The 12,357-nt window shown below is 45.5% G+C and overlaps 1 protein-coding gene across 2 annotated transcripts in view; it reads right to left on the minus strand.

The window, feature by feature from the left end:
* itgbl1 (integrin, beta-like 1) overlaps positions 1 to 12,357 on the minus strand; it is a 154,139-nt gene that overhangs the window by 75,321 nt on the left and 66,461 nt on the right. For both annotated transcript variants that reach the window (XM_055636650.1, XM_055636649.1), the window contains exon 3: positions 3,473 to 3,619. In XM_055636650.1, the coding sequence (XP_055492625.1) occupies positions 3,473 to 3,619 (147 nt within the window). The remainder of the gene's footprint in view (positions 1 to 3,472; positions 3,620 to 12,357) is intronic.

Here is a 12,357-nt window from a genome sequence, read left to right on the forward strand (position 1 = left end):
AATCCTCCTCCTCTGAGCCAGCCACGAGGATTTTTCCCATCGATGAAAAATAAAAAAATTATGAGTGTTTAAAAAACCTTGAGATCAGCTGATTGATCCTCTCACCTGTCAATCATCGCGATGAAGGTAACCCCCCTTCCGGGGGGTGGGGGGGAGGACTATAAAACCCTGGATGCCTGGATGTAAGTCAGTCACCCTGCAAGATCGCGAGGCCACAACTGTCATTCTAAGCTGTGAATCAACTGAACTGTGAGTCTGCAATTTACTTGCAATAAATGATTTGTTAGCCCTTAATGACAATGCCATGAGTTGTTTGGCCTGCTGCCCTGCCTGTGCTTGAAAGTGCAATGCTTAATTGGAAATGAAATTAAATGAAATGACAATGCCATGAGTTGTTTGGCCTGCTGCCCTTTGCTTGAAACTGCAATGCTTTATCAGGTCCGACAGTGTTTGGAAGGAATAAATGCTTTATTAGGTCCGACGGTGTTAGGAAGGAATACATGCTTTATTAGGTCCGACTGTGTTTGGAAGGAATAAATGCTCTATTAGGTCCGAATGTGTTTGGAAGGAATAAATGGTTTATTAGATCCGACTGTGTTTGGAAGGAATAAATGCTTTATTAGGTCCGACTGTGTTTAGTTCAAACGTACCGCTCATTTAGTGACTTCCGCTTAGTGGACAGGTTGTGCTGATTGTGTAATTTCCGATGAGTGCAGAGGTCACGTTGATTGTGTCATTTCCGGTAAATGCAGAGGTCACGCTGATTGCGGAAGTGCCGCTGACTGCGGAAGGCCCACAGTGGAGAGGCCAAGAAAGTTTACTGTCATATATATGGTGTGTGTCAGTGTGTGTGTGAGTGTGCGTGTGTGTGAGTGTGTATGTGAGTGTGTGAATGTGTATGTGTGTGTGTGAGTGTGTGTGTGAGTGTATGTGTGTGTGTGTGAGTGAATGTGTGTGTGAGAGTGTGTGTGTGTGTGTGTGTGTGTGTGAGTGTGTGTGTATGTGTGTGAGTGTATGTGTGTGTGTGTGTGAGTGTATGTGTGTGTGTGTGTGTGTGAGTGTATGTATGTGTGTGAGAGTCTGTGTGTGTGTGTAAGATTCAGATTCAGATTGTGTTTTAATTGTCATTGTCAGTGTACAGTACAGAGACAACAAAATGCATTTAGCATGTGTGAAGAGTAGCAAACGATTTGTAAAAAAATAATAAGTGTGTGTGGGGGTGTGGGGGGGTGTGTGATTGGCAGTCACCGAGGTACGTGTTGTGTGAGTGACAGCTGCCGGAAAGTGCTGTTCCTCGTGTGGTCGGTGAGAGACCTGTAGCGTGATGGTGTGGGTAAACAGTCCATGGTTGGTGTGAGAGCAGTCCTTGGCGATGCTGAGCGCCCTGTGCAGACAGCGCTTGCTTTGGACAGACTCAATGGAGGGGTGCGTGGAACCGGTGATGCGTTGGGCAATTTTCACCACCCTCTGCAATGCCTTCCGGTCGGAGACAGAGCAGTTCCCATACCATACTGTGATGCAGTTGGTAAGGATGCTCTCGATGGTGCAGCGGTAGAAGTTCACCAGGATCTGAGTGTAAGTGTATGTGTGTGTGTGTGTGAGTGTATGTATGTGTGTGTGTGAGTGTGTGTGTGTGTGTGTGTGTGTGTGTGTGTGTGTGTGTGAGTGTGTGTGTGTGAGTGTGTGTGTGTGTGTGTGTGTGTGTGTGTGTGTGTGTGTGTGTGTGTGTGTATTGGAATTGGTGGAGAGGTGGAATATTGCTTAGTGGGACCAGCCCTCCCATGTGAAGCTGGGACCTAGCAGGTCCCACTTAGTCTAGTTATACACTAAAACTAAGCTGGAGTCTGGTGTTCCTTGTAATGAGAAGTGTGCATCACAGAAGGAATACCTTGCAGGGACTCTTTGTAACAGGTATTCTCCTTAATGTTTCCAGTAAGTACATACTGCAGGCAGGACTTTTCAAACAGATGATTTATGTCAAATGATTTAAATATCTCTCAAAAACCAGCACAGCATTCTGTAGAAGGCGTGAGGAACCGTTTTTTTCTTTAAAACAATCAGATCACTTCCCTCGTTGGAAATCTGAAACAAAACTGATAATGTCGGAAACACTCAGTTTGTTAGGCGGCATCTGTGGGAATAGAGACAGAATTAATGCTTTGGGATTCAACTTCTCTTCCGGGGTGTCTGACCGGAAATGTCGACTCTGCTTCTCTCTCCACAGATGCTGCCTGACCTGCTGAGTGTTTCCAGCAGTGTTTGTTTTTATTTCAGATTTCCAGCAACTACAGGTAGCAATGTTACAAAATGTTGAGATTTTTAAAAATCTAGTCTGTAATTTATCCCATCAGATAAAGCATAAAAATACGTTTAATTTGACACATAATTCACTTTCATATCTTCAGTATTAAGAAAGTTATGGCCATTTTCATACTCGGAAATTAGCATCTTGTTCCCTATTGCTTTTCCATTGACTTAACACAAAAGCTGTGATCGAGGACAGTCAAAAGCCTTCTTAAAAATTAAGAGAACTGAAAGACATTTTCAGTTATTTTAGATTGAAGCATTCGGAAACAAATATGAAACAATCTTACTTAGATGACTTGAAATTAAAGCATATAATTAGTTAGTTACCTAATTGTAGCTAATTACAAAATTCAATTACTAGATCTAAACATCTATCAATTTCTTAAGAATAGATTAACATTTTTAAATAGCCTAAGTGTCCAAATAACATTTACACAAGAATTCACATTATAACATAATTTTTAATTCTCATTGTCATGGATTTATAGGCCAAATGGAAGGAATTTAATGTTTAATACCTGTAAATTAATGGCCATTTAAATCATCTTGCAAGTGGGTTTTTCAAGAACGCATTCATTTGGAACGTTGCGGTTTGCGGTGAATTTAGACCCCATATCGGCAGCAAAAATACTGCCAGTTCGTATCACCGTTTCGCAATGTGAATTAGTGTGAATTAAAGGCATCTTAGGGACCACTTTTATACATAAAATAAACGGCTTTCTTTTACCTGTCCCGTACCTGAAATCCATCCCCGTTGTCGGCGTTGACGGCTTTAGAAACTGATTTTAAAATTACTCCAGCGCTGAAATTGTCGGTCGATTTAAAAAAGAAATACACAGAACGCCCGTTGGAATGATTCTTCAGCAAAAGCTTGCACTCCAACCAAATATAATCCAGGACAAGGTAGGAAAAAAACGTGTTTTAACCCCACCCCCACCCCCTCAAAGGCGCCAAAATCGCGCACACGGCCAGTGGCAGAATTGCAGCGCCGCTGAAGGTAAGTATTGTAACATACCCACTACAGGTTTAAAAATAAATTAAAAAATTCTCTTCCATCAAATTTCCAGCTCTGTAATTTTTCATCAGATGCTTTTGAAAGTTCACAAAGAAAGATTCATGTTTAAAGTTTGATTAAAATATATAAAAAATGAGAGATTGTCCTTACCTGCATTGGAACACATTAGCCCATCTGCATTGCGGCACATTTCATTGCTCTGCTTTCTCGGAATGCCGCATGTTTTGGGATGATGGCATGCATTACCGAACCAGCCATGGGCACACTTGCACTTTCCACAGTCGCATTTCCCGTGACCTAGGCGCAGCACAACAGAAACAAGATGGCGTTCAGTGTCTCTCAGGAACAACCCCATGTATTTCAAATGATTAGTCCACAAAACATGTACAATCGCATTCACAAATACGTGGCCCAGAGACATGAGAACATTGACAACTTCAGCACAGAAACAGGTCCTTCAGTATACAATTTCTGTGCCAAACATGATACCAAGATAAACTAATCTCATCTGCCTGTACGTGATCTTTGTACATGACACATGAGCTCAACACTGACAAGACTTAAAGCCCTGTCCCACTGTATGAGTTCATTCAAAGCGTTCCCCCGAGTTTGCCCTGATTTGAACTCGGAGATTTATGGTAATGGCCGCTCGTCCATACTCGGGGCCCTCGTGGACATTTTTCAACATGTTGAAAAATCTTCACGAGTCTTCCCGAGCTTACCGCGTTTCCCAAGTACCTGCCGTTAGCATTTCGAGTCGCTAAGAGACAACCCCGAGCTCCGACGTACCCGCTACGATCATTCTACGTGCTTACCACGAGTTTGATTTTTTTTTAAACTCGGTAGAGCACTTGATTGAACTCGTACAGTGGGACAGGGCCATAAGGAGTTAGTGGTGGAATTTAGGAGGAGAGGAACAGCCCTACCCCCTGTCTTCATCAATGGTGTGGATGTGCAGTTTATCAGGGAGTATAAATACCTTGGAGTGTACCTGGACAGTAAACTGGACTGATCCAGGAACGCTGAGGCCCTGTACAAGAATTGACACAGCCGGCTGTGCTTCTTGAGAAGACTCCGCTCCTTCAACGTCTGCAGATGTTCTACCAATCGGTGGTGGCCAGTGCCATCTTCTTCACTCTTGTGTGCTGGGGCAGCAGGGCGAAGGCTGCGGACGCCAATAGGATCAAGAAGGCTGGCTCCGTTATGGGGGCGGAGTTGGATTAGTGGGGTGGCAGATTGCAACCTTCACGTGGTCCGCCCTGTTTCAACGAATGCAATCAACCCGGCGTGCACAGTCAAATAAGTTCAAATAGAACAAGTTGTACAACTTCAGGCTGTGCACGCCATACGCAAGAAGAAGAAGTTGGATTCATGGGGGTAGTCTTGGAGGGGAGGAAGCTCCTCAAACTGCAGAGCATCTTGGACAAACAGTTCACCCCCTCCATAACACACTGGTCAACCTGAGGAGCACCTTCAGCAACAGACTAGTTCCACCAAGATGCAGTACAGAATGCCACAGGAGATCCTTCTTCCCTGTGGCTATCAAACTGTACAACTCCCCCTTCCGTCCTGGGGTAGACTAACTCCCCCCCACCCCCCCCCCCCCAATCTTTACACATCCCATATCCTTTTCACTCGTCACTTTAAGTTCATGTATCATGGAGTTTGTGTTTTGTGACTGTTGGCAGATCAATTTCCATCCTGGGATAAATAACATTCTATTGTATCTCCCCATTTGCTGCACATTTGCCGCCACTACCACCCCAGCATTCCAGGCACCCAACTTACGCTGACATCACATATCATTAAACTAATGATATATATACTGTATTCAATCATTAATACACACCACAAAGCATGTTATTAGTATTATTATTACCAGCTTGAAAAATGCTTTAAAGTACATAGGAGAATTTGCATAAAGTTGGATATCTGTAAGTCAAGGCTACTGTAAATCAGCATATTCATTATTGTCACAGTTACCTAAGCTTAGCACATTTGATCATCTGCTTCAATGTTGAGTGATGGATGAGTATTGATCCAGCAGCCATGGAGAACCACCTTTAGATTTTAGACTTTCAAAATACAGCGTGCAAACCCACCGAGTCCTCGCCGACCAGCGATCATCCCGTACATTTACACTATCCTACACACTGGGGACAATTTACAATTCTTACCAAAGACAATTAACCCACAAACGTGTATGTCTTTCGAGTGTGGGAGGAAACTGGAGCGCCCGGAGAAAACCCACATGGTCACGGGGGGTTGGGGGGGGGGGACGTACAAACTTTGTACAGACAGCACACCTAGTCAGGATTGAACTGGGGTCACTAGCGCTGTAAGGCAGCAGCTCTACTACCGTGCCACTAGGTCACCCTTCCCTCTTCCATAATCCTGTCCTTCCGGTTGCTTGCATACACCTGAGAGTGCAGCTCAGATTGGGTCGGACCTCCTGTCTGCGGGGCAGCATCTACGGCAGTGCGACACTTAGTCGGTACTGCAGTATCAGCTGAGGTTTCGGTTCAGAAATCTCTGGCGAAGGCGTGAGCTGTCATGACTCCGTGAGTCACCGAACAAAACCAAACTCTCGTTCAGGTCCTTATGCCCCTGTCCCACTTAGTAAACCAGAACGGAAACCTCTGGAGACTTTGCGCCCCACCCTAGGTTTCCATGCGGTTCCCGGAGGTTTTTGTCAGTCTCCCTACCTGCTTCCACTACCTGCAACCTCCGGCAACCACCTGCAACCTCCGGGAACCGCACGGAAACCTTGGGTGGAGCGCAAAGTCTCCAGAGGTTTCCGTTCAGGGGCATTAGACACAAAATGAAGAATGGACAATGGGGAGGGAGGGAGAACAAAGGGCAATGGGGACCCAGTGTGGGGGAACTGCAGTGGGGGGAAAACAAAAGGAGGAGCTGGCGTGCTTTGTAACTTTGTCAGTAACGTAGGTGACTGTTATTTGTATACATTGGGTATGCAAACAAAGAATTTCACTGTGCCTTGTCACTTGTGACAATAAAGTATTCCATTCCACTCCAAAATGCTGGAGTGACTCAGCGGGACAGGCAGCATCTCTGGAGAGAAGGAATGGGTGACGTTTCGGGTCAAGATGAGCTCCATTGTTTTGAACTGTTAGCCATGAGAGAAAACAATTTCACGCTCTCTCTCTCCACCCGAGGCACCCCATTAATCATCTGTCACTCATCAATTAGATGCCCTATAATCTAAACGCTCGAGGGAGTGCACTCTGCATTCTCAACATCCAACCACCTTAGAAACCATCATCAACCTGTTCAGTGCACATTGCTTCCCACTGGGAAGAGGTGCAGAGTCTGGAGCTGAGTTGGGGTCCAACCAGAAATCTATGAAAGGTTCTGCCATTGGTATCTGCTTCTCTGTTTAACCTGGTGTTAAAACCCAACCATTTCCTGCTTCTTTTCCAATATCTGCCGGATCAAGTAACAGAATGATTTGATTTTGGTATTTTTAACCAATAGCATAAGGGCAATTACAGTGCTTTGCCTTTTGTTGGGAAATTTACATGTAATAATCACAAAGTAATGAAGAGGCTCAGAAGACTCTTTTTCGAAAAAGCAATATTTAATGCTTCATTAAGCCTGACAATGAAGATTAGTCGCACTGTGATTATGACGTGCAAATCTTAAACAGATCCACTGTTAGGAATGAATTAAATGAAAAACTACAATGATTTTAAAGCAAACAGATTTTATAATAATGTTTCAAAAAATTAAATTGTGTAAGAAACGTCACAAAATGTTCAGGGCACAGTAATGTTCCATTATTCTAACTGCTGTATGATATAATTAACAGCCTGAGTATTCTGTAAGCAAATATCAAATGATTGTCTCTTGCATAGCAAATGCAGAGGCTCAGATCTGGAGTGATGCCAGAAGTATCAGAATCTGCCTGTTCAAATAAGTGAGATGAATGGGAAAAAATTGCAAATGTGAGAAATCAGAATCTGAAAGCAGAGGTTGGAACTGCACAAGAAATGTGCCGACATGCTGAGATGCTGATGTTTCAGTGCACCCCCATCGCATTTCAGCATTTTATTTTTTTATTTCAGATTTCCGCCATTGTTTGCCTCAGAAATGCTCCTGTCAAAGCTCCAGCCTGAAGCAGCTGCCTATCTTAATCTTTAAGAGGAGTGATTTCCCCACTGCGCTAACCATATTTCATTTCCTTAGAGTCATGGTGTAATTGTGTTGTACAGCGTAGAAATAGGCACTTCGACCCACTGCGTCTTTGCCGACCATCATGTCTATCTGTACTAATCCCACTAGTCTGCCTTAATTCCAAATCTCTCTCAGCCTTGCTCTGTCCAGATGCCTCTGTTACTATTCCTGTCTCCACTACCTCCTCAGGCAGCTCATTCCAGATACTCAGTGCTCTTTGTGCTAAACATTTACCTCTGTGATCTCCTATGAACCTCCTCCCTCCAAACTTAAACCTATGCACTTGTGTTTCAGACACTCCTACCATGGGGAAACATACACTGGCTATCTAGTTTATCTATGCTCTCATAGTTTTATATAGCTTATGAGCTAAAAGAGGACATTTAGCCCATCAACTCTGTGCTGGCTCACAGAACAATCCTATGATGCCACTAGTTTCCCCTGCAACCCATTCTCCCTACATTCCCCTCAACTGACTGACTGCATGCGGCGAGCGCGAACTAACGTGGTCGCTTGAGCCGTACGGCCTCGCGGGGCCGGTCCCACTTTGATCGCCGGAGCTGTATGGAGTTGTGCGGGGCTGGCCCCGACATCGCGCGGGGTTCCGAAAAACTGACACTGTACAAAAACTCCGCGCGGCAACGGCCTGTCGGCCCACAGCCGCGTTGAGGCCGTACGCACCGTCCCGACGGGCGTGCGCAGCGTCTCGACACCGTACACAGCGTCTAGATGCCGTACGCAGCGTCTGGACACCGTACTAAACTGAAACTGAAACAGATGAAACGGGTCACAGGTTTAACGTGCAAACGTCACACATACAGTATCCAAGGTGAGGTGCCTTGATTCTGAGGCAGCAGCTCTACCTGCTACATCACTGCATATTCAACAAAAGGAAAGGTCTTCATTATTTTTTCATTTCTTATCTTGGGTTCTCCCAAAGCGTCTTTGAACCAATTACATATTTTTGAAGAGTTGCTCCTTTTTTTTGTGGAATGTGGGAGTTGCTGCTGAGGCCAGTAATGATCCATCACCCCTGATTGTTCCTGTAAAGGTGATTGTGAGCAGCCATACTGAACTGCTGTAGCCCTGATGTGTTGTAGTATATAACCATATAACCATATAACAAAATACAGCACGGAAACAGGCCATCTCGGCCCTTCTAGTCCGTACCGAACACTTACTCTCACCTAGTCCTATCTACCTGCACTAAGACCATAACCCTCCATTCCTTTCCTGTCCATATACCTATCCAATTTATTTTTAACTGATAAAATCAAACCTGCCTCCACCACTTGCACCGGTAGCTCATTCCACACAGCCACCACTCTCAGAGTAAAGAAGTTCCCCCTCATGTTACCTCTAAACTTTTGTTCCTTAATTCTCAAATCATGTCCTCTTGTTTGAATCTTCCCTACTCTCAATGGAAAAAGCTTATCCATGTCAACTCTGTCTATCCCTCTCATAATTTTAAAGACCTCTATCATCCCCCCTTAACATTCTGCGCTCCAAAGAATAAAGACCTAACTTGTTCAACCTTTCTCTGTAACTTAGGTGCTGAAACCCAGGCAACATTCTAGTAAATCTCCTCTGTACTCTCTCTATTTTGTTGACATCTTTCCTATAATTTGGCGATCAAAATTGTACACCATACTCCAGAATTGGCCTCACTAATGTCTTGTAAAATTTTAACATTACATCCCAACTTTTATACAATGCTCTGATTTATAAAGGCCAGCACACCAAAAGCTTTCTTTACCACCCTATCTACATGAGATTCCACCTTCAGGGAACTATGCACAGTTATTCCTAGATCCCTCTGTTCAACTGCATTCCTCAATTCGCTACCATTGAAAGCTGAGTCTCACGTTGCGAGTTGACACAATTGGTACCCCGAGTGAATGACTCGTGGTTGTGTACGAGATTGCAAGTGTATGATCAAGAGTTTAACCGAGTTCCCACGGGAATGACAAGTTTGCCGTTTACTTGTCATTTCTGCGATGTTCCAAGTTCGTCTCCCGAGTTACTCTTGATCCAATCCTGATGGAAGGTTTGTTTTAATAAGCAACAGTGTTATGTTTTAATAAGCAACAGTGTTAAAGAAGACATCTCCATCCTGTGGCTTTGTTTTAAAGATATAATTCAGCGCGGCCGCATCTATTGATGTGACCTACAAAGGGAAAATGCGCACCATCCAGTGCCAGAACAGTTATACTTATGATTGGTTTGAAACACACAGGTTTGATATGTTTTAATTGAATTTACTGCCATGTCAACACACTGCGGGGAGACGGGAGATTAAATCTTTGAATGTGGACGGATGTGCACATCAGATTGTTGGGAGACGGAGCTCAGGGTTCGCCTCCTGAGTTGCTTTGGTGCCCAGGCGTGAGTTGAGGCACAAAGAGGTTGGGGGGGGGCGTCATTAATCAGTCTGGGGTGACATGGCTCTTGGGTTAGGCTGGGATCATTCTCTGCGGGATGATCTTAGTGTGGGAGACAAGTGTAGGAGAGGTGTACTGACTGTGTGGGCACACACTTTGGTAGTGATTGCCCACCAGTCTCAAAAGCCGCTGTGTCTTCCTGTCCTTGGGATAGCAGGGGGCGATCAAACAGCACAATAACCCCCTCCCCCTCCACGCCAACACGAAGGGCAACAATCCCAAGGCTTTAGCGTCAGGAACAACGGGCAGGCGACAATCATCTGCCATAACGCGAGAGAGATCATGCACTGTTGTAGGTCTCCTTTGCACGTCGGTGTTTCTGTCTTTCTCCACTCATTGTTGGCCCTATCTGTCACCACCCTCACCTACACCCCTCTGCTTCCCGGCCATGTGTGTGACCCTCTACAGCTCCCCGCTCATTGCACCGGCGCGGGGGCTTTGCACTGTCTTCACGTCGACGATGCCAGCAGGTCAGTGCCAGTCGCCCCGGGGCAGTGGCTCCCTTCAGTTTCCCAGGGGGTCGGGACGGGACTGGAGTTGGGAGGGAAAGGGTGGGGGGGGTGGGGGGGGATGGGTGGGTTAGGTGAGCAGGAGTGTGGGGTTGTTTGCAGTTGCAGAGGGAGGGGGCAAGGGCGGTACAGTTCCCAGTCTCAGCTCCTGTCCAGAGGGATGTCAGGACTAACGGGACACCGACCCCCAGGATCACCAGACCCATTGCAAGCACGGAGACCCCAGAGACCCACAGCCAACAGCAACTCCAGCCCAGCCCCGCTCCAACTCCAAAGGAACTCGCTCCCCGATGGGCCGCTACGGCGACAAGTGGCAGTTCACCCACAGCCCGAGCTGCGCCCCCTCATCCCCTGGACTGGAGCTGAGACTGGGAACTGTACCGCCCCTGCCCCCTCCCTCTGCAACTGCAAACAACCCCACTCTCCTGCTCACCTAACCCACCCACCCCCCCCCCCCCCCCCCCCCCCATCCCAGCAGAGGGATGTAGGTGGGGGTGGTGACAGATAGGGCCAACAATGAGTGGAGCAAGACAGAAACACCGACGTGCAAAGGAGACCTACAACAGTGCATGATCTCTCTCGCGTTATGACAGGTGATTGTCGCTGGGAAACTGAAGGGAGCGACAATCTGCTGCTGCCTGCCCGCTGAGTTAAAGAGTTCCCACGGTAGACTTACGATACACTAAGGTAAACGCACGGGCCACTACGTTCTTACAACAAGTTAAAATGTTTCAATTCTTAACTACAAGAGTAAAATTGACTCGTGGAAAATTTTAAACATGTTTGATTTTTTGCAAGAATTGACAAGTTTCACGAGTACCTGCCGTTAGCGCCACAAGTCTCTAAGTTGCGTCCACGTGTTCTGTACGTTAATCGTACATTATTACCACGAGTTTTAACTCGGGGTACCTCTTGTGTCAACTCGCAACGTGAGACTCAGCTATTACCATGTACGTCCTATTTTGATTTGTCCTGCCAAGATGTAGCACCTCACACTTATCAGCATTAAACTCCATCTGCCATCTTTCAGCCCACTCTTCCAAATGGCCTAAATCTCTCTGTAGACTTTGAAAATCCTCTTCATTATCCACAACACCACCTATCTTAGTTTCATCTGCATTCTTACTAATCCAATTTATCCATCATCCAGATCATTGATGTATATGACAAGCACATATGATGTATGTGTTCCGTCTGACCCGACGTCGGAGTTTCGATCATCCCGACGAGAGGGCTTGTACATCGGGCCATCCGTAGCGGTGACTACGTAGGGTTCATGGCTCTGACCACAGTGAACAAAGGAGGAAGATTGACTGAACTTTATCTCCTTCCATCGCAGGGTAGAATGTTGATTCCACTGTGGTGGATGATTATGTTGAATTCTATCTTGTATTGTGTTCTTTTTGATTGTATGGCTGCATGGTAGCTCAAATGTCACTGTACCTTAATTGGTGCATGTGACAATAAATGTGAACTTGATGGTGAAGGTATTCCCTCAGCAGTGCAGTAGTGTTGGGGACAGAGAGACTCGCTGAATTTAGACCCAAGAGTCTTCAACCTGAGAAATTAATACTGATTCTCTTTCCACAGATGCTGCATGACCTGCTGAGTCTTTCCAGCATTTTCTGTTCTTTTTTATTTCGAACACTCGCAGGAGCAAATCAATTCAGTGACAGGGAGAATATAAACTGAGATATGAGAATAAATGTCTCACCAGAATGACAATTCATTGATTTATTTTTTTATAAAATAATGTTAACAAATTCTTGATGAGGCAGATAGAGGCTTGGTTTAGTCTCTCATATTATAAAAAAGACTCGACTGACCCTACAGTGTTCCCTCAGTGGTATAGTATACAGATTTTCCATTTGTGTCCCTGACGCAGACTCTC

The sequence above is a fragment of the Leucoraja erinacea genome, chromosome 6 (genome assembly GCF_028641065.1).
Source record: "Leucoraja erinacea ecotype New England chromosome 6, Leri_hhj_1, whole genome shotgun sequence".
Classification (NCBI taxonomy): domain Eukaryota; kingdom Metazoa; phylum Chordata; class Chondrichthyes; order Rajiformes; family Rajidae; genus Leucoraja; species Leucoraja erinaceus.